Source organism: Muntiacus reevesi, chromosome 8 (genome assembly GCF_963930625.1).
Source record: "Muntiacus reevesi chromosome 8, mMunRee1.1, whole genome shotgun sequence".
Taxonomy (NCBI): domain Eukaryota; kingdom Metazoa; phylum Chordata; class Mammalia; order Artiodactyla; family Cervidae; genus Muntiacus; species Muntiacus reevesi.
In genome coordinates this window covers 93,253,832-93,281,713 of record NC_089256.1, presented here as the reverse complement: position 1 = coordinate 93,281,713, position 27,882 = coordinate 93,253,832, and the positions used below count along the sequence as shown (strand labels likewise).

At 43.2% G+C, this 27,882-nt stretch overlaps 1 protein-coding gene, 1 long non-coding RNA gene and 1 pseudogene across 2 annotated transcripts in view; 2 read left to right on the top strand and 1 right to left on the bottom strand.

Moving 5' to 3' along the window:
- The window catches only part of LOC136173311 (uncharacterized), a 28,046-nt gene extending 6,342 nt beyond the window's left edge, over positions 1 to 21,704 (top strand). Inside the window, exons 2-3 of the long non-coding RNA XR_010664208.1 lie at positions 18,968 to 19,061; positions 21,268 to 21,704. This is a non-coding gene — a long non-coding RNA (uncharacterized lncRNA). The remainder of the gene's footprint in view (positions 1 to 18,967; positions 19,062 to 21,267) is intronic.
- Positions 574 to 26,959, bottom strand: ANKUB1 (ankyrin repeat and ubiquitin domain containing 1). The gene is made up of 6 exons (XM_065942838.1): positions 26,870 to 26,959; positions 25,427 to 25,570; positions 18,086 to 18,302; positions 10,659 to 10,773; positions 6,071 to 7,009; positions 574 to 703 (listed from the first exon to the last, which is right to left on the bottom strand). Exons 1-6 carry the CDS (start codon positions 26,957 to 26,959, stop codon positions 574 to 576), a joined length of 1,635 nt encoding a protein of 544 aa, XP_065798910.1.
- LOC136173885 (5S ribosomal RNA) lies at positions 20,691 to 20,809 on the top strand (annotated as a pseudogene).
- Positions 26,960 to 27,882: the final 923 nt, after the last annotated feature.

The window sequence follows — 27,882 nt, the reverse complement described above, 5'->3', positions numbered from 1 at the left end:
TCAGTTTAGTTCAGTCTCTGTCATGTCCAACTCTGCAACCCCATGAGCCCAGCACGCCAGGCTTCCCTGTCCGTCACCAACTCCTGGAACGTGCTCAAACTCATGCGCATCGAGTTGGTGATGCCATCTAGCCATCTCATCCCTATATAGAATATTTTCCCTATATAGAATTTTTTGAATTAATATTTTCACTGTGTACTGCAATCATATATTTAAAAAACAAAAGCATTTTTAAAAGTCCCAGGAAAGCAAAAAAAATAGAGAGAAAGAAAGAGTAAACATTCTTGCTCGTGTCCTTGCTTCTCACCTTCCCACTTGCCCTACTACCCCATAGGCAACTGCTCTTCTCCGTTTCTAATGAAGTCTACCTCAGACTCTGTGCAAAAACAAATGCCCTAAATTTTCACTTAGGGTGATGGAGTTTGAGAAAATATGGTATTGAACCTTAAATACTCATGTAGCATCAGAACTGTTATTAGAAACCCCACAATTAAAACAGTTAGAAACCTTAGCATTAGAATTAGAAGTTCGCTTTGACCAGGTCTTCATACAAACTGGGGTCCTCGTGACTTTTCAAAGCACAATTTCTGGAGGATTTTCACATGCTGTCAGGCCTCCTTGGATGGTCAGATTAGAAATGCTCTTTTTCGCTAGGACTCTTGCTATTCCTAACTGCTGAAGCCACCGTTTCTCTTTAAAGGCACTGCAAGAAAACAAGGCATAATTTGTAAGGAGGTCCATTCTTGTCCCCTTTTATAGCTAAAATGATGGAAATCTTGGGCTTATTTTATTGTTCCAGTGGCCGGTTTGTCTTGCCCTATGAGAAGGTAAACAGGGCCAAGGAATCTTTCTAAAACCGTTTCCTTGTGAATCGGTGGGAATGAAATCATCCCAAGGCGATACCAAAAGGTGAGCACTCACAGCTAGAAACAGAAAGGCACTCAATGTCATAGAATCTGTTGGGTTGAAGCTTCTTTTTTTTTTGGCCATGCTGTGGAACTTGCAGGAACCTTAGTTTCTGAACTAGGGATTGAACCCACTTCCTCGGCAGCAAAAACCTGGGGTGCTAACCACTGGACCGACAGGGAATTCCCTCCTTGGTACTTTTTATCAAAATGAAACAAAACAACATGGAGAGTTCTGTTTTTATCAGGAGCATAAGAGCCGGTCAGTAACGTCTTTGGGAATTTCCATCTATTCTCAGTTCACTCTGAACCTTCTGGACCAGTCCTCCATGTTTGAATCTTCACTAAACTGGATTTCCAGGTTACATCAGGTTCACTGGAATCAGACAATAAGCTGTAAGGAAGACTGTTTTCTAGGCAGACGTTGGCAGAGTTCTTCGATGTGGGTAAAGCTGACCCTGTCTTCTGAGGAATGAGACTCAATCAGTCATCGCCACAGCTCTCACCTGCACTCACCACCTGAGACCCATGTTAGCACTGGATCTGAGTTAACTCAATCCTCTGAGTCAACCCACACAAGCATATTTTTGTGAAGCCAAAGATGGCATTCCTAGAGGCTTCCCCGATGGTCTCATGGCTAACTCTCTGTGCTCCCAATGCAGGGGGCCCAGGTTCAAACCCTGGTCAGGGAACTAGATCCCACAGGCCAAAACTAAAAGACTGAAGATTCTGCATGCTGCAGGTAAGACCGAGCACAGCCAAATAAATAAAAATAAATATTAAATAAGTGAATGAATAATGTTAAAAAAAAAAAGTGGAGTTCCTGAATGACATGTAGTCCAGCAAATGCTCTCATATGATGCCAGATGAAATGTCTGGGGTCCTGGTTTGGGAGATCACATTTCTCACACAACTGGGAACATCTAATGGACCCTCCCTGACCCAGTTCTCCTGGGTCACCACCCCGAAGGATTAGTTAGGCTCTTTCCCGTCTCCTGGCTCTGATACTAGCTTGAGGATGGTGGACCCAACCATCAAGATGGCACATGTCCATTTCTCACATTTCGGCCCAAGAGCTGTAACTGGTCCTTCAGTGCTCTGCGCTCAGACCACCTGGCTGCCTGGCTTGACTGCCAGCTTCAGATGGAGAGGGGTGCTTTCATGACTCCTGTAAGGGGGGACATGAGTCAAACCAGAGAGAGCTTTTCAGGGGCATAAGCTATGCAGGTCCCATGTGCCCTCCACAACACACCAACAGGGGGATGTAGGATACATCCTGGGAAAGATGCTGTGGAAATGGGAGAAGACAGATGGGAAGGCAGTCAAGAGTACAAACGCAAGGAAGAGAAAAATATTGGGAAATGAGAAATGATAAGATTGGAGATAAGATTTCTATTCTCAACCTCATTGTGCCCAGTTTAGTTCACTCAGTTGAGCCTGACTCTTTGTCACCCCGTGGACTGCTGCACGCCAGGCTTCCCGTCCATCACCAACTCCCAGAGCTTGCTCAAACTCATATCCATCAAGTCGGTGATTCGATCCAACCATCTCATCCTCTGTTGTCCTCTTATCCTCCTGCCTTCAATCTTTCTCAGCATCAGGGTCTTTTGCAGTGAGTCAGCTCTTCACATCAGGTGGCCAAAGTATTGGAGCTTCAGCTTTAGTCCTTCCAATGAATATTCAGAACTGATTTCCTTTAGGATTGACTGGTTTGATCTCCTTGCAGTCCAAGGGACTCTCAAGAGTCTTCTCCAACACCACAGTTCAAAAGCATCAATTCTTCCATTCTCAGCCTTCTTTATAGTCCAACTCTCACATCCATACATGACCACTGAAAAACCATAGCTTTGACCAGACAGACCTTTGTTGGCAAAGTAATGTCTCTGCTTTTTCATATGCTGTCTAGATTGGTCATAGCTTTTCTTCCAAGGAGCAAGCGTCTTTTAATTTCATGGCTGCAGTCACCATCTGCAGTGATTTTGGAGCCCACAAAAATAAAGTCTGTCAAAAAAAAAAAAAAAAAGTCTGTCACTGTTTCCATTGTTTACCCATCTATTTGCCATGAAGTGATGGGATCGGATGCCATGATCTTCATTTTTCGAATGTTGAGTTTTAAGCCAGCTTTTTCACACTCTTTCACTTTCAAGAAGAGGCTCTTCAATTCCTATTTGCTTTCTGCCATAAGGGTGGTGTCATCTGCATACCTGAGGTTGTTAATAATTCTTCTGGCAATCTTGATGCCAGCTTGTGCTTCATCCAGCTTGGGATTTCACATGATATACTTTGCATATAAGTTAAATAAACAGGGGGATAATATACAGCCTTGATGTACTCCTTTCCCAATTTGGAACTGGTCTGTTTTTCCATGTCCAGTTGTAACTGTTGCTTCTTGACCTGCATACAGGTTTCTCAGGAGGCAGGTAAGGTGGTCTGGTATTCCCATCTCTTTAAGAATTTTCCATTTTTTGTTGTGATCCACATAGTCAAAGTCTTTGGTGTAGTCAATGAAGCAGAAGTAGATGTTTTTCTGGAACTCTCTTGCTTTTTTGATGATCCAGCAGATGTTGGCAATTTGATCTCTGGTTCCTCTGCCTTTTCTAAATCCAGCTTGAATATCTGGAAATCCTCAGTTCATGTACTGTTGAAGTCTGGCTGGCAGAATTTTGAGCATTCTTTTGCAACCATATGAGATGAGTGCAGCTGTGCAGTAGTTTGAGCATTCTTTGGCATTGCCTTTCTTTGGGATTGGAATGAAAACTGACCTTTTCCAGTCCTGTGGCCACTGCTGAGTTTTCCAAATTTGCTCGCATATTGAGTGTAGCACTTTCACAGCGTCATCTTTTAGGATTTGAAATAGCTCAACTGGAATTCCATCACCTCCACTAGCTTTGTTCATAGTGATGCTTCCTAAGGCCCACTTGACTTCCCATTCCAGGGTGTCTGACTCTAGGTGAGTGGTCACACCATTGAGGTTATATGGGTCATTAAGATCTTTCTTTGTGTAGTTCTTCTGTGTATTCTTGCCACTTCTTCTTAATATCTTCGGCTTCTGTTAGGTCCATACGGTTTCTGTCCTTTATTGTGCCCATCTTTGCATGAAGTGTTCCCTTGGTATCTCTAGTTTTCTTGAAGAGATCTCTAGTGTTTCCCATTCTGTTGTTTTCCTCTATTTCTTTACATTGATCACTGAGGACGGCTTTTTATCTCTCCTTGCTATTATTTGGAACTCTGCATTCAAATGGGTAGATCTTTCCCTTTCTCCTTTGCCTTTTGCTTCTCTTCTTTTCTCAGCTATTTGTAAGGCCTCCTCAGACAGCCATTTTGCCTTTTTGCGTTTCTTTTTCTTGAGGATGGTCTTGATCACCACCTCCTGTACAGTGTCACCAACCTCCGTTCATTGTTCTTCAGGCACTCTGTCTATCAGATCTAATCCCTTGAATCTGTTTGTCACTTCCACTGTGTAATCATAAAGAATTTGATTTAGGTCATACCTGAATGGTCTATTGATTTTCTCTACTTTCTTCAATTTAAGTCTGAATTTTGCAATAAGGAGTCCATGATCTGAGCCACAGTCAGCTCCCAGTCTTCTTTTGCTGACTGTATATAGATTCTCTGTCTTTAGCTGCAAAGAATATAATCAGTCTGATTTTGGTATTGACCATCTGGTGATGTCCATGTGTGGTATCTTCTTTTGTGTTGTTGGAAGATGGGGTTTGCTATCACCAGTGCGTTCTCTTGGCAAAACTCTGTTAGCCTTTGCCCTGCTTCATTTTGTACTCCAGGGTCAAACTTGCCTGTTACTTCAGGTATCTCTTGATTTCCTACTTTTGCATTCCAGTCCCCTGTGATGAAAAGGACATCTTTTTTGGGTGTTAGTTCTAGAAGGTCTTGTAGGTCATCATAGAACTGTTTAACTTCAGCTTCTTCGGCATTAGTGGTTGGAGCATAGACTTGGATTACTGTGATATTGAATGATTTGCCTTGAAAATGAAGAGCAATCATTCTGTCATTTTTGAGATTGCATCCAAGTACTCCATTTCAGACTCCTTTGTTGACTATGAGGTCTACTCCATTTTTTCTAAGGGATTCCTGCCCAGAGAAGTAGGTATAGTGGTCATCTGTATAAAATTCACCCATTCCGGTTCGTTTTGGTTCACCGATTCCTAAAATGTCAGTCTTCACTCTTGCCATCTCCTGTTTAACCACTTCCAGTTTGCCTTGATTCACGGATCTGACATTCCAGATTAGTATGCCGTATTGTTCTTTACAGCATCGGATCTCGCTTCCATCACCAGTCACATCCACAGTTTTAGGGCTAAAATTATTCTCACCAGTAGGTGGCAACAATCTAGCGGATATAAAGACAAATACAGAAAGGCCACTAAAACAGTCTAGCTTTATTTTTTCTTTCCTTCTCAAGGTACTGAGTCAGGGGGAAAGCCATTCATAAATCTATATTTCCACTGTAATCATGGCACCCAAGAATGCCTCATAAGTCATGGATGGGTCCTGAGATCTAATTAGAGTTCTGTTTTCAGGGAAAATGGATGACCCACATATAAAAGTTTACCTTATGAAATGAATGTGCCTGAAAAATTTGCTTCTGACACACTTGTTTATGTCTTTAAATGTGATAATGGATTACTTTTTAAACTTACCTTAAATGTTTATATCAATTCTATTCTCTTATCCGATATAGCTCTCCCCCAGCCTGTATATCTTATCTATAAGTAACAGAAGTCTTATGATTTGGTTTGTCATTAAACTGTTCTTTTCTTCCCTTCCACTTTCACTACCACCCAAGCTTCCATTGGCACTCTTGATATCTCCCAGATTGCAAGTTTCCCCCTTCTCCCTTTAATTATGTTTAGCAATTCTTTTTAGTTTAAAAAAAAAAAGGAAGCAGCAGCAACAGCAAGGGAACTTGTTCATTGATACAACTCTTCTCTTCCTGAAAATCTGATGAATAGAATACTACATGGACGGGCCAATAAAGTCAGTTCATGTTGTCCTGAATATGAGGTCAGGTTGTGGGCCTTGAAGCTGGGGCCTGATGCGTTGGAACCAGCTGTATTACACCATATGGCATGTTAGGGCTTCCTGGACCGTCTGTCCCCTAGAGCTGCCCCATTAAAGTCTGCCTTTGTTTGAAGAGAGAAGCTTACCTGGCCACAGCTAAGCAGTAGATGGCGTTCTCCCTTGCAGTCCTCCCACTGTGCTCCGAGAAAGACGCGAAGGAAGATCTGAGTAAAAAGTCAGCACAGGGAGTTGCATAGTAAAATGATGGGTGTGAATAGCCCACTCTTGAAATTGGAGGGAGAGGGACTTGGGGCGTATATGTGTTTTTTATGAACTTTTCTTTTTTCCTAGTCGTGGCAGTGATTTTTTTCCGGTTTTGTTGTCTTTTTTGTAGCTCAGAGAATGTGTTTGCATCTGCCAGTGGAGGAAATCTGGCTGGCTCTTCCCTTGGGTCCTGCCGTGCAGTTGCCAAAGGGTGGGCAAGTTGCCTGCTCACCGTTGGCTCCCGGAGAGGCGGCAGTCTACCCTCAGTGCCCCCTTGGGAGTCCCTGTCCGTAGCCTTCTGCCAGCTCTTGGAGGTCATTTTGGGTTTGGTGAAACCATCCACCATCACAACATCTCCAACTCTTGCCCCCAAGACCCTCGCTCCGCAAAGCTGGCCTTTATTCGGGTTGTGACTCTGAGCTCTGAGTACCCACTGTTTTATTTTAATATAAATCCTCGTGGAGACTGAGATTTTCGGAAAAGAAACCGTTGACCACATTTTACTCAGTAGATACAACACGCAGTCTTTATGCTTGTGTTTGCACGCGATGGTCAGAGGAGTCTGTCCGGCTGCGTTTCTGCAATCCAGGCTCAGCACACTGCAGTTGACAAAGGCCTTCAGAATCAGCAGTTGGCCGGCTTCCGCGGCTGCATGAATGGGGCATTTAGAGACGTCTGTGTGCAGGGCTTCCTGGCACCACGCTCGGTAGGGGTGCACGCCGACTGCCTCGTGGGGCCGCACACCCTGTTTCAGGGCCCATTCCGTGAGCTCAATGTACCCGTAAAAGGCGGCGATGTACAGGGCGACCCTTTTCTGGTACCTGAATGAATGAAACAAGCCAGAGCAAGCAGACAAATGTAGTTTCACTAAATACGCCTGAAGCATTCTAGTTAAAATATTTATTTCTTCCTAACTTTTACCTAAAATGTTTTCAGAAAAGACCTATAGTAATATACGGGCTTCCCAGATGGGGCTAGTGGTAAAGAACCCACCTGTCAATGCAGAAGACACAAGAAATAAGGGTTCGGTCCCTGGGTGGGGAAGATCCCCTGGAGGATAAAAGGGCAACCCTCTCCAGTATTCTTGCTTGGAGAATCCCATGGGCAGAGGAGCCTGGAGGGCTACAATCCATGGGGTCACAAAGAGTCGGGACACAACTGAAGTGACTTAGCGCACAATATGCAGGTTAAATCACACAGGCCTTGCTTATACACATTGTTCTACTGTGCAAATGTAAATAATTCAAGCTGGTTTCTTTGGAGCAGTTTTCTTTTTTATGAAAATCAAACGTTCAAGAAAAATATTAAGCTTTGTATTAACTGGGAAAGTGCAGGAAGGGATTCAGTCCGTTTTTAGAAACTTGAACATTTTGTATGTTTGTTTGCCTTGCCCTTGTTTTCTGGCTTCTCAGCGTCTCCACTGCAATCTAAACCACTAGAGTGCCTCCCGTCAGCGTGACCCCCCAGTGCCAGCCTCCTAACTGGTCTCCCACTTCCTTCTTATCCCGCTATGGGCTTTTCCTCACAGAGTGCTTAGCAATCTTCTTTTTCCTTAAGTTGGTGGTGGCCTATGCCCTGTTCTCAACACTCTAATAGCTTCCTGCTGCAACTGAAATTCTAATGCTTCACTTTGGCCTACAAGGCCCCTGTCACCAGGACCCTGCCCATCTCTAGCATCACTTCCCCCCAAGTCCCCTTCTCTTCCACTGTATTATACGCTTACTGGCCTTCCTGACATCTCTATCCTTCCAGTACCCCATCAGGCACAAATCAAATTATTGGTGAAGAGTGTTCAGAGAAATAAGAATTAGGGAGGCAAAGCTAGACAGAGCTCTGCCGGGTATTGTCCAGATCCACTTGGACAAGGTTTATCAGACCCCATTGTAGAGATGGAGGCAAGCTAGCCTGGTATCATTCAAAATCGACTGCATAGAACTAACTCTTGTTTCTGATTACATGCTCACCACAGCATCTGTTCCTGTCTATTGGCTTCCCATGAAATTCTCCTGAATGAGAAAGATGGTTTTCCCAGAACATGAGAGCTTCTAGGGCCCTATGACAGTTAGAGTCTAACTAACTAGAGTTATACATGAATGCATTGGTGTTTTGGTTCATATATCAATTTATTTTGAAATTCATTAGTGTAAGCCAGCAACTCTGAATTTGATCAATTTTCCTGATTTGGGGAGAAAAGCCTCTCCTGGGTCAACTAACTGTCCTTTGCTTTCATCCTTAGCACCCATGTTGGAACTAGCGCACTCTTGCTGCTGAGACTAGTTGAGTCTGCCTCCTAAATGATCTTTTCACTGCCTCTCTGTTCTCCTAGACCCGCCTCTGCTACATAAGCCTCGCTCAGGCTGCCAGTGTCTTTTGACGGCCTCTATTCCTCACACTGCAGCCAGAGCCAACATTCGAAAATGCAGGTTGCATCATGGTCTTTCTCTACCTTCCATGTCTTCCCACCATTCAAAAGATAAAGTCCAAATTCCTTCACATTCCTACAGAAGCCTTCATGAGCTGGCCTATTCTAATCTTTCCAGCCTCTGGCCACTAGCTTCCTCTAATTCTATAATCTACCATGTGGAACTTCTTTCAGTTTTTTAAATCTATTCTTGCCCCCTGGGTCTTTGTACATGTGGTTCCATCTGTTTTGAAAGTGTTCGTTCATCTGTCATGTTTGACTCTTTGTGACCCCATGGACTGTAGCCCTCCAGGCTCCTCTGTCCATGGGATTTCCCAGACCAGAATACTGGAGTGGGTAGCCATTCCCTTCTCCAGGAGATCTTCCCAACCCAGGGATCAACCCAGGTCTCCTGAATTGCAGGCAGATTCGATACTATCTGAGCCACCAGGAAAGCTCTCATTGGAACCTTTTAATTCTTCTCCCAACCATTTACCTGAGTATCAGCCCTTCAAGTTCCTTTTTAAGGATGCTTTATCTGCTCCCGCAAGTCTAGTTGTCCCTACTGTACTTTCCCACATCTTCTTGCACAACGCCCATGTCATCATGCTTTTCAGGCTGAATGGCAACAGCGGTGACACCTAACGTTTATATCCTCCTTACCATGTGCCAGGCTGACCTCCAAGTCCCTTATGATGTTAGCTCAGTTACTCTCTAAAGTAGTTCTGTAAGATAGGTGCTATTATTATTCGCATTGTACAGAAGAGGAAGCTGAGGTACGGGATGACTACTTGCTCACGTGTACACAGTTAAACCCTGAGGGAGCAGGGCTATGAATCTAGGTAGATGGGCACTGGGGTTTGCACCCCAGAACATTTTGCAGTTCTGTTCTTCCAAGAACTGGTTACTTGTTTTGTGTTTCTTCCACTGGACTGTAAGCTTGCTAAAGGCAGGAACCATATCTTGTTTATTGTTCATAGTACATAGTAAAGGCTCAATAGATGTTTGTTGATTGGGTGGATGAATTGCAAAAGGAGCTCTTCAGTCTCTTATTTATATTCTCTGAGCTCTTAGATTTTATTTAGAGATTAAGTGGAAACGGTTAAGTCCATGAGCACTGGAGTAAGTTGCTGGGATCCATAACTCAGTCGGGCCCTTTGCTAACTGTGTGATGGTGGGCAGATTCCCTAAATCAGTTTCCTTACCTTAAAATAAGATAAAGAATAAGATTTTTGTGGGCAATCTCATAGAAATGTTCTAAGTATAAAATAAGGTAATAAATATAATAATGTCTGCTGCACCGTATTCAACAAATAGGCAGTGTTGAAAGCGATGAAACGGTTCTTTGCATTCAGAGCACGAAAACAGAGCGTTATAATTATCCCCAAATAGAAATTAATTTAAATTATCTGAATATCTTAGAAAATCTCAAACGCCCCCCATCTGTCCCCTCACAGCCTGCTGTGTGGGCATCTGTAAAGTCTGACCAAATCACCACAAGGGGGCAGTGTTCAAAAATAGCACCCTGCATTAAAGCCTAAAAGGTGGTTTTTGCACCTGGGAAGCTGCTGGCTGCAGAGGTAAGTTGTTATGTCCACCTGCTGCTTTGAGCCTACCCCCTCCATTGCCCCAGCGGCACAGGCAACACTTCATGTGTGGCAAAAGTTTAGAAGCCTGCATTAAGCGTAATTTGATAAGCTACAGGATAGCTTAGGAAGAGACGACGGATATTTTCAGCCAATCAATTAGCAATTAGTGGTTTTTAGAACAATGGAATGTAAGAGTGGCAAGGCACTTATTCTGGTAGCTTTTAAAAAGCGCTGTTAAAAGTCTAATATCCAAACCAAACTGAAGTCTCCCATTTAGATTGTTAGTGTGAGGAAAGCCTTCTTGAATTGCAGTTCATCACCAAAGGCCCTCAGCCCTGCTGGCATCCTTGCCGTCTTGTTCCAGAATATATCGCAATAAAAGTGCCTACGGGGAGCTTTCGTGGAACAACACCCCAGCTAAAGAGGTCCTGTGAGAGTTTAGCAAAAATTAGTTAGTTTAGCATTTGCTTTATCTCGTACTTGAGGACTGGTCCTTCGTTTGATAAATAGCGTTGGACTTGAAGTTTTTGTCCAAGGAGACAACCCATCAGAAACTCCTTCCATCCATCCCAGACATCCAAGCGAAGTGTTGTGCCTGTGGATAAAGAGAGGTGGAGGTGGCTAGAGTCAGCAGGGTTTGGTGATCAAAAAACATTTAATGATAGCTTTCTCCAAACTGGCCTGAACTAGGTGCCAAACGAAAAGTAGCCTTTGAATAAGGAGACAGGGATGCCTAAAAGTGAGAGAGAAAGAGAGATGCTCTCCTTAGCTTAGGCCTACATTAACTTGGAAAAACCTTTTAACCTCCGTATACTTGCATTTTCTCATCTGCAGAGTGAAAGCATACTCTGCTGGACTTCTTTCTGAAGCTCTCTTAAAGCAGTCCTGTGGACACTGATTCCTTGCTGATCTACACATCACCGTGTAGATGAAAGCTGTTATGTTGAAAGAGAAACTCAAGAAACAGTGGCAGGATATATGGAGCCTTTAGCTTATGTGTGGGCTATGGGTGAAGATGAACAATCCTTGCATCGAATCCTTCGCAAAACAGGAGGCATTCTACATTATGAACATACAAGTGATATGCTCATTGCAGCTGGAGGATTTATCCCTTGTTCCACAAAAGCCTGCCTGCTCCTGGTTTTGTGACTACATTCCCTTTGTCCTTCAGGCTGGTGTTTCCCAGGAATCTTGCCTCTGGCTTCTGCTGTTACTCTCCATGTTCCCTCAGGATAAAACCCATTCTTGGGAACTTTCTTGGAAGTCCAGTGGTTAAAACTCCATGCTTGCATTGCAGGGGGCCTGGGTTTGATCCCTGGGTGGGAAGCTAAAATCCCCTGGCTGGAGTCCAAACTCCAGCCAGGCCCCTGCTCCAGCTGCGGATTCCGCCTGCCAGGGACATCAGCAGCCAAAGCATCATGCTAGATCCTTGCTGTTGTGAAAGACAACCTTTGCAGTGCAACCAGAAAGAGGAAAAATCAGAAATGGGCTCCTCCCCATCTGACCCACTCAGACCTTTCTCCCATCAGCCTGCCTCCCCTCACTCTCTTCTGGCCATCCTGACCTTTCACCTGTTCTTCAGATGCATCAAGTCCTTTCGCATCCGAGGATCGAAAGGCCTACAATTTCTTTTGCTTCAGAGGGGCTTTATCCAGCTCCACAGGGCGGTGTCCTTCTGACTCAGCTTTGCCTTCAACATTGTATCGTCACAGAGGACCATCTCAGTCACCATGGCTAAAGCCATCTCTGCCACAATCTACCCTCCCCGAAACCCCTTATGCTGTGACCTTACTTGAAATTCTTCATAGTCCCTGCCATCAGTACTCAAAATCATTTTCCTTGTATGGAGATTTTTTTTCACGGCCTACTAGAGGGGAAGCTCAGTTAGGACTCGCCACACCACCTGCCACTTGCTGAGTGCTCACAGATTGTCCTCTGGGAGGATACAAGTGCCCACGCCAAGTTTGCTGGCTGGCCGACAGGCCACCTCCGTGCCACTAATGGCATCATTAATCACCCCTGAGTCCGCAAACTCCAGGCAGGCCTCCGCTCCAGCTGCAGACTGCTCCTGCCGGGGACATCAGCAGCCAAGGGGTCACGGTGGAACCTACTGTTGTGAAAGACAAGTTTTCACCCCCAGCCTGCATTTCTTCCTGCCGCGTGTCTCAGTGTGTGTCCCCACCGTCTTCCTTCCCTGCCGCCTGAGCTGGGAACCAGGGAGTTGTTCTCCAGCCCTTTCTTTCTCTCGTGCCCCCAACATCTATACAGTCACTTGTTTTTCTTGAGTCGCTCAGTCGTGTCCAGCTGTTTGTGACCCCATGGACGGTAGCCCACCAGGCTCCTCTGTCCGTGGGATTCTCCAGGCAAGAATACTGGAATGGGTTGCCATTTCCTTTTCCGGGCGATCTCCCTGACCCAGGGATTGAAGCTGTGTGTCCTGCCTGGCAGGCAGGTTCTTCACCATGGAGCCAGCTGGGAAGCTCATACAGTCACTCAGACCTGACGGTTTTGCTCTGTCTCCTCACCTCCTTCTCCTCCAGCTCTGTCCCATTTCAGGCCTAGATAATCTCTCACCTAAATCTACCTTGAGAAGCTCCCCACAGCCTCCCCGTCTTTATTCAGTTCTCTGCTCAGATGTCATCTCCTGCTCTAGCCAACCATCGACAATAACCTCTCCCCACCTCACCGTGCCACCCTCTATTCCCTTCTGCTTTCTTTTATAGTTCTTCATTCTATTTAAAATTGGGTATTTTTCTGCTTACTGGATGACGCATGCCCTCCCCACTGAAAAGCAAGCTTCAAGAAGTAGGAACCTTGTTACTTAAAAAAAAAAAAAAAGACTTTTATTTATTTGGCTTTGGTCTTAGTTGCAGCATGCAAGATCTTTAGATGTGGCCTGTGAGATCTAGTCTCATGACCAGGGATCAACCCTGTGCCCCCTGCACTGGGTCTTAGCCACTGGACCACCAGGGAAATCCCTGGAAACTTGCTACTTTTGCTCACAACTCTGTGCTTGTTTTCCCGAAAGGATCCTGGCTCATGGTGGATGATCAGTAAATACTTGTTGAATGAAGTTCTGACCAACCCCTCAAACACGTTCTGGCCATGTACTGCCCTCCTAACCCTTGTTCCTGTCCTCTGCGTAATGCTTGCCTCCAAGCGAGACTCTAACTGCCTCAGTTAGGAGAGCCGAGGCCCCTGGACAGCAGATGGATTGACTGCCTTTGACTCAGTCTAATGGCCCCAGTGTTGATTGCCAAAGTGATGATGAGGCAGTCGGTGACTAGACTCATCCACGCACATCCTCAGGCTCAGACAGGCTTACCATAAACACTTGTAGGTGAGAAAGAAGGAAAGTAGAGTATTCATAACAGCAGTCATCTTAGAGTCACAGAAGGCTGAAGATAAGAAGATCCACCAGGGCTTCCTTGGTGGTCCAGAGGTATATAATTTGCAGGGTATATGGGTTCAATCTCTGATCAGGTAATTAAGATCCCACATGCCTTAGGGCATCTACTGAACCCTCGCTCTCTGCAACTAGAGAAAGCCCTCTCAAAGACCTAGCACAGCCAAAAAAAAAAAAAAATATATATATATATATATATATAAATCTATATCCTAAAAGACCAGCCCGTGGAGAATTGCCTGAATTTGTGAGCTGGGAGTAGCATGTGGCTTGGAACTCATGCCTCTAGGATTCTTTTGAATGCTCAGAAAGCCTCCTGTTTGCAGTTTCCTTTCTTGCCTTTTTGCTTCTCCGCTCTTTCCCGTCCTGCCTCAGCTTCACACGCAGACGCCCATACAAGTTTCTTCTTGCTGATCCCTCTCTTTGGTTTGGTGGTGGTGGTTTGTTTTGCTTTTGATCTCTCCCTTTTGAATGTTACAATCTGTAGTCTTTAAGTGGGGCTCTTCTTCCCTTACTCTTGGCTCTAGGATTTCTTGACCTTGGCCTCATTGTCCTTTGTGGGTTGATTCCTAGTTGAGGGCTTCTTTATTCACAGAGCCTGGCCTGCATTAATAGCCTCAAAGCCCCTAGCCTACCTTAACCCTCACAAGTCTGGCCGCAGCTAGGAGAACTCACTCTCTTGCTGGAGAATTATGGAATTATTCTGTAGAGATTACATAGCAGTTCTACAAACATACTCTAGAAATGCCTGAATAAACATTTTCCAAAACATGGATCATCCCCAACATAATAGATTTGTTTCTCTAAAGTTGCTTGCTGTATTTTAAACATTCTTATAAAATATTTGAGGACTTTCCTGACAGTCCAGTGGTTAAGACTCCACCTTCCAATGCAGGGAGTACAGGTTTGATCCCTGGTCAGGGAGCTAAGGTTCTACGTACACTGTGGCCAAAACACCAAAACATAAAAACCAAAAACAATATGGTAACAAATTCAATAAAGACTTTAAAAATGGTCCACATCAAGAGAAAATCTTAAAATAAAATATTGGATTTCTGTGACCAGCACTAGAAATAAAAGACTTTAAACACTGTACCAAGTGCGTTGATGTCATCTCCCGACTTAAGTGACTTACTATGTTTTTAATTTATGAAAATCACTCACACATGAGCATTGAAAGCTTTAGCTTAGCACTCTACCCCAGGCCCCTTGGTCCGACTGGAACAGTCCGAATTTCAGTAGCAGAGGATTAGTTAAGATTGCAGGCCAGCAGCTCAGAAGTTTGGTGGAAAGTTGCTCGTCCTGTTCATCCTGCTCAGATGTTGTCCTGTTCTAGTAACTTGCCTTATTCCTCCCGGAATAAGAGACCAAGCCCGCATCTTATGCCTCAGAGCACAAGTCTTGGTATCCTACTCTACCTTTGGATTTCAGAACTGATGTCCCATCTCTGTTCTCTGATCCTGGGACTTGGGGATTCTTATTCTGCAGCCTGGTCTCTGGGGTTGGATTTCTCTTACATGTTGACAGAGGCTCCAGTGCCAGGAACCAGCCTGTCTCACTTCCTACCTTTTATGTCATTCGTTCATTGATTCCTGGTGGCTCAGCAGAAAAGAATCTGCCTGCAATGCAGGAGACACACGTTGGATCTCTGGGTGGGGAAGATCCCCTGGAGAGGGAAATGACAACCCACTCCAGTATTCTTGCCTGGAAAATGCCATTGACAGAGGAGCCTGGCGGCTATAGTCCCTGGGGTCTCAAAGAGTCCAGCAGAACTTGGCCACTAAATACCAAACAAGAAAACAAAAAAATGCATTGATTCATTCTCTACCCTGGTGCTGTGATTCACCTACCGGGGCCCTGCTGGATCCCCCTAAGGTTCACCTTCTGTCTTCTTCCATCTTCCCGACTGCTAATCCAGATTTACCAGCCTATTCCAGGACCCTCACCAGCAGAGTATTTTACGTGAACAAATGTTACAGGTGTTTTAACTATCAATTTCAATTTTTTGCAGTAAAGCAGTTCCAATTTCTCAAAGATCGAAGGTGACAATGGATGGTTTTTCTCTTAATGCTTAACTTTGGAATGTCTAGCAAATTTCTAGGCGAGTTAATAAGCACCATTTATTAGATAATCCTTCCATCCCAATTGATCTGTAATGCCTCCTTTGTCACACATTAAATTCCTTCATAAGCTTAGGAATTCTGTTAGAAAATAGCAACTTATTTTTAAAGTGCTATGTTGCTCCAGAAACTGCAACTAAAATTTATAACCAAAGGTAAAACTTATGAGACTTAAACTTCAAGGACTCTTCCTACATGAAACTATCTAATTCTTTACTCTTAATTTTTTAAAGTGGATTCCCCAAATTGTATATATTTTCAAAACCTGGCTCCACCCACTCTCTACTTCCAAACCCATCTACCATGCCTAAGCCATGCAGGAAAGCAAGTGCAAGCGGCAGGGCCCATTCTAGGGGATGTCCCCCGCCTCTCCCTGTGTGGACCCCATGTCCCAAGCTCCCGGATTCCTCACGCATGCTCTGGGGACAGTATTTGCCTGTCTGATTTAGGCTTTTTCTTTCTGAACGTGAAAGCCATGTCTCTGGCTTCGGTTTCCCTTAATGGAAATCAAAACAGAACACTGATCAGAACTTAAAGAGCTCAAGTAAAACAGGTGTCAGTAAAGACACTGGGTTGACAGTAGACCTTGCTGGAAAGAGCCCAACCCTGAGTGTGAGATGACCATGCATTACCCATGTGACCTTGAACAAGGTCACTTCACTTCTCTGAGCCTCAGTTTTCTCATATATAAAAGGAATGAATATGGCACAGTAGGTCTCTAAGTGGCCTAACGTCTGGCTGAGGGGCCCTGGAGCCCATCTAGATTTCGAGGCCTGAGCTGACAGGACCCTTTTCTTGGAATAGTCTCTCGGATGTGATATGCTCAGTCTGGCCGTGAATACCTGCCATGAGGTGTTCACAGTGAGAAGTACCAATGGCATCATTCTGTCCTGTGTAGGTTGATTCAAGAAAAGGTGTATGTGTGTGTGCGCGCATGTGTGTGTCTATTGAACCTATATAACGTGTCACTAAAGCTGAAGTCATAAAATTACAAAATCACAAACATTGGGAAATGTTGAGCTTTGATCAAGGCTTGATAAGTTAATTCTCAGACATTCTATCACCGAAAAAGCCCTTTGTCCCTTTACTACTTATCTTCTTCTTAATGCCTGCAACCTTTCTGTCTCCATCCGGTTTATTGAAATTGCTCTCTCTGAGCTCACCAGTGACCTTTAAGCCAGATCAAAAGGTTTTTAATCATACCCTGTCTTTGGTCTTTTACCAGCATCCAGCCAACTGTCTCTTCTTCATCATCTGTGACAATGCAGAGTCCCCGTTCTCCTCCCAGCTCTGACAGCTGTCTGTATCATTTTCTGACTCCTGTCTACTTACGTCAGCTTCAGCACCTCCTTCTCGGAGGATCATTTTAAAGTGTGTTATCCTTGACATACCCTGAGCAAGTAATTTAAGCATATAGAATCTTTTTGTTTTCTTTAAATCTATAAAAAATTAGGAGTTGGGGGAATTCCCCAGTGGTCCCGTGATTAGGATTCCATAATTCCATTGCAGGTGGGACAGGTTTGATCCTTTGTGGGGAAATAAGATCCTGCATTCCACATGGTGCAACCAAAAAAAAAAAAAAAAAAAAAATAGAGGTTGGACCAGGCCATTTCTGAATTCTCTTCAGTCTCTAAAGTGTCTCTTCATGACCTGAGCAGCACAAGCCTGAAGAGAAGTCACTGTGGTTTTCTCATTTATCGTTTGTCATTTCATTAAGTAACTAGGTCATAAGCTGCTTGAAAACAAATGCCACTTGTGGGGTGTAGTGTGTGCATCCTCAGTCGTGTCCGACTCTTTGCGACCCCGTGGATTGCAGCCCCTCAGGTTCCTCTGTCCACGGGCTTCTTCAGGCAAGAATCCCGGGGTGGGTTGCCATGCCCTCCTCCAGGGGCTCTTCCCAACCCAGGGACTGAACCTGCATTTCCTGCGTTGCAGGAGGATTCTTTACCCCTGAGCCGCTGGGGAAGCTCTTGAGACTGTGAGAAGGTTCTTATTTCTTGGTCTACAGACCCAGACAACAAAAAGAGTTTTGGGTGTTTTTTTTGGCCTTGCTGGATCTTCAGTGTGGTGTGCAGGCTTCTCTAGTTGTGGTGAGCAGGCTGACTCAGTTGCCCCAAAAATGTGGGGCTCTTAGTTCCTTGCACAGGAATGGAACCCGTGTCCTGCATTGGAAGCTGGGTTCTTTATCTCTGGACCACCAGGGAGAGCCCCCAAAGAAGGGGGTAATTTACATAGATTGGATAATTTACATCCAGTCTGCACCTCTAGAGGTTTTAGTTTAGAAACAACCCCCCGTCCCCCCCCCGCCCCCCCCGTCGTGCATCTGGCATCAAAGGACCCAAGGGCTGAGCCGCAGCTGCTGCCACACGTCGCGGGGGTACCGGGGTCTGTCTGGTAGTCTGTGAGCAGGTTGCAGTCGTACATCTCCAGTCCCTCTGGGGTCCGAAGGCAGAAGACACTCACGGGGAAGCCACACCTCAGAGCTATCAGTGTCCGCAGGTCGGACACTTTTTTTCCGAGAAGGGAAATGCCCTCCGTGATGGCCACGGTTTCCTGGGTCACCGCGTTGAACACACAGAGTGTGGGCTTCTGTTCCTCCTAAGGGAAGAGAGAAGGAGAGCGCTCAGGACTCAGTCTCGTCTGGGGGTTGGGACGAGACACAAACATCTCGGAGTGATGCTCTCAGCACCTCTAGCTCCTACAGCCCGGGTACTAAGGTTGCAAGCAAGAGCCAGTGAGGCGCCTTGACCTCTGGTCTGATCTCACGCGTCTGTCTGAAGACATTTGTGAGCCCTGCTGGAGTAGGATTTAGCAACCCACTCCAGTATTCTTGCCTGGAGAATCCCATGGATAGAGGAGCCTGGTGGGCTACAGTCCGCGGGGTCGCAAAGCAGCGCCCTATCATGGCCTTGAGACAAGTGAAGGAGACTCGGCGGGACTGTGAGTCCCTTCTTACTTCTTACCTGTGGACCCAGATACCCGAGAGGAGTGGTGATCACATGTACCCACGCGCTGCTTCTGGAGGTGTTCGTTTAGTAACAGTCCCTCCATCATGATGTACTTTAGTATGGAAATACTGTGGATTCTAAACCTCAGCCAATTAAAAAATTCTTTCTAGGAGGTTGTCTCTGGGGAGTGGGACTGAGCTCGGGCTGGGAGGAGAATTTTGCTATTCACTTTATGCCCTTCCTCTTCTGCATGGTTTGACTTTTTTGTTGTTGTTTAAAATAACTTCGTGTATTTATTTTTACTGTTTTAAAAAGGGAAGTACTCGGGAAGATCCCCTGGAGAAGAAAATGGCAAAACCCACTCCAGTATTCTTGCCTGGAAAACCCCATGGACGGAGGAGCCTGGCAGGTATATACCATGGGGTCGAAAAGAGTCCGATATGACTAAGTGACTTCACTTTCACTTTTCGCTAAATAAAAGTGACAAAAGTTTCCTCTGCTCCTTTTGTTTTGGAATCTAAGCTGGAACTCAGATATCTGAGAGTTAAGAAGGAACCTTTAGGAGAATGTTAATCTGTTAAAACCCTTAAATCAATCAGACCAGAGCTACAAATGTAGCAAAAGGGGCCAATGGGGAAAGGGTGGGAAGGAAAGGTTACTAAAATGTTCCCTTTTACAACCACAACAACAGAAAAGCAACTGGCTCTACTTTCTCTTTAGCGGATTCAGGAAGATCTTGTTTTTCTTTAGCGTGATGCAGCCACAGCAGATGTCAGCTCTCGGAGCTGCCGCCCCGGGTCCCAGTAACCGGTTTCAAGGGCCCTGAGCAGAACTGGGAAGCTGGCCTGGCCTCCAGGTTTTCCTCAAGTGGCTGCTCCAGCCGGTCTCTGCTCCCTTGCCCAGCTCCTGCTCCCCTCCCCTTCTTCCTATGAGACTCGTCTTGGGTTTCTGCAGGTGCTTCTCAGAGTATGAATATTTGCCTCCTTCATTCTAACCTGTGGTATTTTGGAAACTATTGCTTGAGTTTTGTTCATTGTGGTCTCCCAGTGCCTAGAATAGTGCCCAGTACAGAGTGGACTGTCCATAAATGTGCATTGAATAGATGATTCATAACACATCTGGAGCACAGTTCTCATTGCACTATTTTAACTCTGTATTTTCACCGTTTGATAAGCTTTGTTCTTGTGGGAAACCCATTTGAAGTTCACTAACCCATTTTAGTGAAGGATAGGGAAACCTGGTGTGCTGTAGTCCATAGGTCACGAGGACTTGGACATGACTTAGCAACTGAACGACATTTTAAGTTCCACTGAGAACCATACCAATTGGTGATGCTTCTTCATATTGGTTTTACAGAGAAGGAGCAGGTAACTGTTGATTAACAGCAACTTGCTGACTTACCTTATCTCTTTATAAAAAAGGCATTTATCTACATGATGTCCCTCCCTGAATGTTCTGAACGTTGAAACACTGGTAGTTATGCCCAAGAAAGTCAGATGCTGTTAAATAAGCAATTCCATAAACAAGCCATTATTGACAAATGTAAAATTAGATTTTCCACTTTACAAGCAAACCAAGGCACCATGGTAAGAGGAACACACAAAGTGTCTTAGTTTCCAGTAAAGAAAACACATAGATCTATTTCGTGCATGCGTGCATGCTCGGTGCTCAGTCACATCTGACTCTGCAACCGTATGGACTGGAGCCCACCAGGCTCCTCTGTCCACGGGAGTCTCCAGGCAAGAATACTGGAGTGGGTTGCCATGCCCTCCTCCAGGGGGTTTTCCTGACCCAGGGATCAAACCTGCATTGCAGGCAAATTCTTTACTGCTGAGCCACAGGGGAAATTCTCTAAATATAATTCTGCCAGAGAAGGAGAAAATAAAGATCATTAAGAATCTGTGGAACTTGAGAGTTTTTAACTAAACTCTTCGTGTTGGCCAGTCCTGTGACTTGTAATCCTATTCTTCCTGGATTCTCTGGAAGAGTCTTGTACCACTCCATTTGATTCTTGTCGTTAGTAGTTTAGAACTTTAGGGTCTACGGCCATACCACCCTGAACGCGCCCGATCTCGTCTGATCTCGGAAGCTAAGCAGGGTCGGGCCTGGTTAGTACTTGGATGGGAGAACTTTAGGGAAAGTTTAGAGTTCAGTGCCAAGGCAGCTTGTATCACTGTGATGGATGATGCTTAATCGGCAGAAGTTATGAAATATTCTTGTAAGTAAAACGATGAACATAGGTTGCTTTGGGGAGGGAAACTAGGGGCCAGAGGTAGGAGAGAGACTTTTTATTGTATATCCTTCTGTAACATTTGAATTAAGCACCATGTGAATGTACTACCTGGTCAAAAATAAATAAAAATTTTACATAATGAAAATAAAGTCAGTGCTTAGCTAAGTAAAAGTTTATAGTATATAGTATATATATATATATACTTAGTTTATACTATATAGTAACAAAAATGCATTATGTATATACTTATTTAAAGACATGAAAGCCATTTAAGAAATAACATGGAATTTAATCTGCTTAAAAATTATTATACTACAATTTTCTGAATATTAGAGGGAGAAAAGCAGAAAAAATTGTTTTTCTTTTCTTTTTTGATAATTAGGCATCTTTCAAGAGCATGAAAACAATACCTCTAAAATCAGAAACAAGAAAAGGATGCCCACTCCTGCCACTCTTTTGCAACGTATTGGAAGCTCTAGTCAGAGCAATTAAGCAAAAAAGAGAGAGAGATGAAAGGCATTCAAATTGGAAAGGAAGATGTAAAGCTGTCACAATTTATGTATGACTTGATTTTATATATAGAAGAGCCTACAAAAAAAAAATCTATTTGAAATAATAAAGTTGCCGAGTACAAAATCAACTGTCAAAACTCCGTTGCAATTCCAGAGACTTCCTTGGTGGTCCCGTGGTTGAGGACCCACTTTGCAATGCAGGGGATGCAGGTTCGATCCCTAGTTGGGGAACTAAGATCCCACATGCCTTGGGGCAACTAAGCTCACATGCCACGAAAAGAGAACCCAACGCCACAGTGAAGATCCCCTGTGCCACAACTAAAGACCCAATGCAGCCAAATAAGTCAGTTCAGTTCAGCCGCTCAGTCATGTCTGGCTCTTTGCAACCCCATGGACTGCAGCACGCCAGGCCTCCCTATTCACCACCAATTTCCGGAGTTTACTTAAACTCATGTCCATTGAGTCGGCGATGCCATCCAGTCATCTCATCCTCTGTCGTCCCCTTCTCCTCCTGCCCTCAATCTTTCCCAGCATCAGGGTCTTTTCAAATGAGTCAGCTCTTTGCATCAGGTACCCAAAGTACTAGAGTTTCAGCTTCAACATCAGTCCTTCCAAGAAACACCCAGGACTGATCTCCTTTAGGATGGACTGGTTGGATCTCCTTGCAGTCCAAGGGACTCTCAAGAGTCTTCCCCAACACCACAGTTCAAAAGCATCTATTCTTCATGCTCAGCTTTCTTTATAGTCCAACTCTCACATCCATATATGACTACTGGAAAAACCATAGCCTTGACTAGATGGACCTTTGTTGGCAAAGTATTATCTCTGTGTAATGCCAAAGAAGTAAGTAAATATTAAAATGTTACTCTCCCAATTCATCCCACCCTCTCCTTAGCCTTCAAGAGGGAGGGGATATATATATATATATATATATATATATATATATATATATATATATATATACTTATGACTGATTCATGTTGTTGTATGGCAGAAACCAACAGAACTATTACCATCCAAAGGGAAAAAAAAAGAACAAAGAAAACACAAGAAATCTGTTGCATTTCTAAATGCTAACAATGATCTAGCAGAAAGAGAAATTAAGAAAGTAATCCCATTTATAATCACAATGAAGAAGATAAAATACCTAGGAACAAATTTAACCACAGAGGTGAAAGACTTGTACACTGAAAACTCTAAAACACTGTTGAATGAAACTGAAGACAGCACAAATAAATGGAAAGATACTCCATTAATTCTAAGAATCAACATGATTGGACCCCTGAAACTAACACAACATTGTAAATCTACTGTACTCCAATAAAGTTTTTTAAAAAGTCGACTGGTTGTGACAGTATATGGCCTACAAATCCTAAAATATTTACTATCTAACCTTCTGCAAAGAAAGAGGAAAACAAAGCTTTGCCAGTTCTTGTGTTAAATAATTCTATCTCAGCAATGTTGAAAATCCTGGCTTGAGTATGACCATGGTTTTGTAAGAGAATGTTGTTCTTGCTTATTTTTTTTTTTAATTTAATTTAATTTTTTTTTTTTTTTATACTTTCATGCAGTCATCCACTTTTTTTTTTTTTTAATTTTTCAGTGGGTTTTGTCATACATTGATATGAATCAGCCATAGAGTTACACGTATTCCCCATCCCGGTCCCCCATCCCACCTCCCTCTCCACCCGATTCCTCTGGGTCTTCCCAGCCCACCAGGCCCGAGCACTTGACTCATGCATCCCACCTGGGCTGGTGGTCTGTTTTGTTCTTACTTAATAATACACACTTAAGTATTTAGAAAAGAAGAGTCAACATTATTCAAATGTTCATAATAACTAAAACAGTCTGCAGAGTCAGTGCAATCTCCATCGAGGTCCCAAGGCCATTTCTCACAGAACTAGAACAACAACAACAAAAAAATCCTAAAATTTATATGGAACCGCAGAAGATACTGAATAGCCAAAGCAGTTTTGAGACAGAAGAACAAAAAAGTTGAAGATATCACACATTCTGGTTTCAAATTATATTACAAAGCGATATTAATAAAAATGGCATGGTATTGGCAAAAACAGATTCATGGAATAGAATTGAGAGCTCCAAAATAAACCCATACATATATGGACAATTAATTTACATGAAAGGACCCAAGACTATAAAATGGAGACAGGATGACCTCTTCAATAAATGTCGAGAAAACTGGAAAACCGCATGCAAAAAAAAAGAAGAAAGAAAGAAAAAAGAAAGAAACTAGGTCAGTACCTCCTACCATGCACAGAAGTCAGCTCAAACTAGATTAAAGACTTAAGTGTAGGACCTGAAACCATAAAATGTGATCGAGAGCACATAGGCGGTGTGCTCTTGACCTTAGTCTTAGCAACGTCTTTCTAGGTGTGTCTCCTCAGGCAAGGGAAGCAAACGGAAAACAGTACTACACCAAGCTATCGAACTAAAAAGCTCCTGCACGCAAAACAGTAATTCAGAAAGATATACGCACCCCCGCCTGTGTTCATCACAGCATCACTTACCGTCGCCAAGATACGGACGCAACCGAAATGCCCATCAACAAAAGGATGGATAGAGAAGATGTGGTGTATATGTGTGTGTGTGTGTGTGTGTGTGTGTGTGTGTGTGTGTGTGTGTGTGTGTGTGTGTGTACAGTGGAACTACTTAGCCATAAAATGATTAAATCTTGCCATTTACAACATGATGGACCCAGAGGATTTTACGCTAAATAAAGTCAGACAGATGGAGAAAGACACATATCATATGATTTCATTCCATGTGGAATATAAAAAGCAAACTAGCAACACTAAAAAAAAATGAACAAATCAAACCAAAGACATAGATTCAGTGAACAGAGTAGTGGTTAGCAGACAGTAAGAAGTGAAGGTAAAGGGGTGTGACATGGGTAAAGGGGATCAGTGGTCTAGAGATGAATGGAAGCTAAATTTCTAGTGACAAGCATTCTATAGAGTTTATGGAAGCAGACATATAATATTGTGTGCATAAAAATTATATAATATAAACAAATGTTGTGGCAATGAAAAAGAACCTTTAAAAATACATGAACAAACGCTTGTAAGATATTAAAAACACATATAAAAACATGGTCTCTTTATTTACCTAGATGGGGATCAAACAATGTTTATTTTTCTGTGACTTATCTTTACTACATAATAGTAGATATTTTAGAATATTCATTTAAAAAATAGACTTCCCACTTCATCTATCAGTAAAATACATGAAAACAAAAAGAGTTAGCTTTAGCTACCATTAACATTTTCTAAATGCTAAATATGAGAAAATTAGGGCCCCATTTAGCAGAGAATATGTACTTTACTATGTTCCTTGAGGTTGGTGTTTTCATATGGAGTAGAGAACTAGTACTGAATACTATTTCTATCCTAGAGAGCAACTCTTATATTGCTTGTCTCTTTGAGAATTTGTTAAAAGTTAAGGATCCTTCACCCAAAAAGTCTCCATGTACATAGTTTTGCATATTTTGCCATTTTAGGGTTTTGTTCTTAAAGCCCAGCCACAGACCCCAAATTAAGCACCAGTGATTACAGACAGTATAAATGGAAAATGCTGTCTCCGTCTGTATGTACAGCTAATTCATGCATGGCCGTGCCGATGGATTTGAGTGTAGAAACTGCCCCTTCCTTTTTATTGTTACGGAGAATTTCTTCCCTCTCCTCATCCCCATCATCCAGATCTGCTCCTCGGTCTTGCTCCCATATTGGTTTACGGGTTGCTCTGTGATGACTCTTTTGGGGCAGGCAACTTAGGGGGAAAGAGGAGGGAGGGGGAAGGAGCCAGTAAGGGGACTTTATCCAGTCTCCATGCCTTGTTTACCCTTCCTGCAAGGATTTTTGCCTGAGACTGGTTTTACAAGTGAAAGAGCAGGGAAGGCTAGAAGAGAAAACCTCTTCCTAAGTTATGAAATCACCTTGGTTGAATTATCCATAAGTTTATCCAAATGAGGTAGACATCTTAGACAAATGTTACTCTGTTCTTCCATCATACCTTAACAAAGCATCTGAGAGTTGAACAAAATGATATTCCAACGTCAGCAAGACTCCAGCTGTCCTTCAGAGCTGCTCCAGCATACGTCAGCTCCAGATACCTCCTGCCTTGTTCATCTTCAGAGAGTGGAATGTGGAAATAATCCTTTAAAATCAATAGCATATTATGAAGACACCACATCTCTACATTACTAGACCAGCCATGTAATCTCTTTTCTTTTACACTTTCCACTGAGTATTATAAAATTGTTTGGGAGAGAGGGAAGAAGTCTTAGACAGGGGTTCTTAACCTGGGGTCTTTAGACATTCCCAAAAGTTTATGGATAGAATTTAGATAGGAAAAACTGTATTTGGTTTTTAACTCCAAATAAAATTGGAATTTTCCTTATGTATATAGGCGACAAACTAAAGTAGCCATAATTGCCTGTTCCTGTTACTTTGTCACCAATAGAAATCACAGATAGCTTCATATATCATTATAGTTGCTGCAGATATCTCAAAATATTTCTACTGGTCTCCTTTGAAACTGTAATAGTTATGAGATGCACTGCAAACGCTTGTTGCCGTGTTAATAAGGAAACCCACATGTCACCAATTTCTTTTCTAATTTTTGAAAATTGTATTCCAATACAACTGGTTTCCTTTTTGTGGATATGCATTTTATTTAATGCATGTAAGGAGTCCATAGGCTTCACCAGACTGCCTAAGGGATCCATGACACATAAAGGTTAAGAGCCTCTATGTTAGAAGATCTAGATTTTAGAGATCATAGTAATTACTAAATATCATATAACTATGATTCAATAAATGCTCCTCAGCAAATGGGAATAAATCATCCCCAGTTTAAAACAATTTGATGGTCAGTTCCTAAATATTTGTCTTAATTTCCCACTTTAGAGTGAGTATTTATAAGAAACTTTTAAGAAAAGTACTGCACCCAAATTATTTCTTATTCCGGCTCTGTGATCCAGGTTAAATGGTCAGCCTCTCTGAACTGCAGTTATTCCTGGACGCAAAATGAGACTGTAGCCCCAGAGTCCCCTCTGCATCCCAAGTCCTTTGGTTCTTTATAGTTGCTTGCTCAACACACAGGCCATTGTCTGATAACTGGCCTGTTCTACTTGCCCAGCCTAGACTTAGTATTTTGTTTTTCTCCTTTTATGAAGAATTGCAGTAATACTATCTGGCCAATGCACAAACTTATGAATCTTATAAAGAGAAGTTAAACTTTTTTTTTCCCCTGAGAATTTTCCTGTCTAACATATTTACAGTTCTCATCATCCAACAAATGATTATGTAAGCAAACAATGATATTTTCAAGTAGTTTTACTTCCCTGTTTGCTAAAAATGTACCCAATAGTCTCTTTACCCCACATACAGTTTAAACTTCACTGCGTAGTTAAAATTAATACACATCTTAGTGGCTCAGGGCCAAAGTACGTACCTTTATCATCAGCTTGACAGCCTCCACAGTTTCATCTGCTGAAACATCAAACGGCTCAAAAGATCCCTCAAAGGCTATGAAAATTCTCATTTTCTCAAAAGAAGAAGCTTTCCCCCCAAATTCTACTGTATGGCTGGGAGAATCCCAATTCACAGTTAAAAACGACGGCCGGGGCCGCTGTTACTGTCCAGCCTCAGAGGCGAGTTGAGAGAACGAGGAGCGCGCAGCCGTGCAGAACCACAGTCCCGGGTGACGCTGGCTGCAGCTCGGGTGGAGGAAATGTATCTCTGCCGATGGCATTAGTCAACAGTCCTCTATTACGGAAACCAGCATGCTTGACAATGGTTGAGGCAAGTGTGAACAGGTGTCAAGCATGTAACACAAAAATGCCACATATGAATTCTAATTTGTGATGTGACCACCATCCACTGACCCTTGAATCCAAATTCGCCCAAGTACAACTGATCAGATGACCCTTTGAAGGAGATATTTGATTGGGATGCTTTGAAACAGAGTAAAGCAAAGCAGCGTTGATCTTCCTGAATGTGACCATCCTGGAAGTTCTCTGTAAATAACTCTGAGCTGAAGCGTTCTGGTTTCCATAACAACTTTGTGTACTTGCTACCCGGTGGTATTTCTAATCCTGCCACGGGGTACAGAACAAACCCACTTGCACCAGGGAGATGAATGTGTAGGCAAATGACTCCGTGGTTTTCCCTTCTCTGCATAATGGGATCTGCCCAATGACAACACAATACAGTTGGTATTTCTTTTAGTCCTTGCCCTTATGTTATTTAGAACAATTTACCATTGTTATCTCCTTCAACTTCCCTTAGTGTTGGTGGAAAATATTTCAAACCCTTCTCAAAAAAGTGAGCAAACATATTAAGCACTATTACTCAAGTTTATAGAGTAAGCATTTTACTGGAGCTTAATCCTGACTCTCCTTTGAAATCCACAGTATTATACACCTTGTTTAACGTTATTACGTCTGATCATTTTTTCATATACAT

Coding starts and splice junctions, on each gene's coding strand:
- ANKUB1 (XM_065942838.1), bottom strand. CDS start 26,959: ATGAGAATTTTCATAGCCTTTGAGGGATCTTTTGAGCCGTTTGATGTT. Junction 25,571..26,869: donor CTGTCAAGCTGATGATAAAG/GTACGTACTTTG, acceptor TTGATTTTAAAG/GATTATTTCCACATTCCACT. Junction 7,010..10,658: donor AACGAAGGACCAGTCCTCAA/GTACGAGATAAA, acceptor TCATTCATTCAG/GTACCAGAAAAGGGTCGCCC.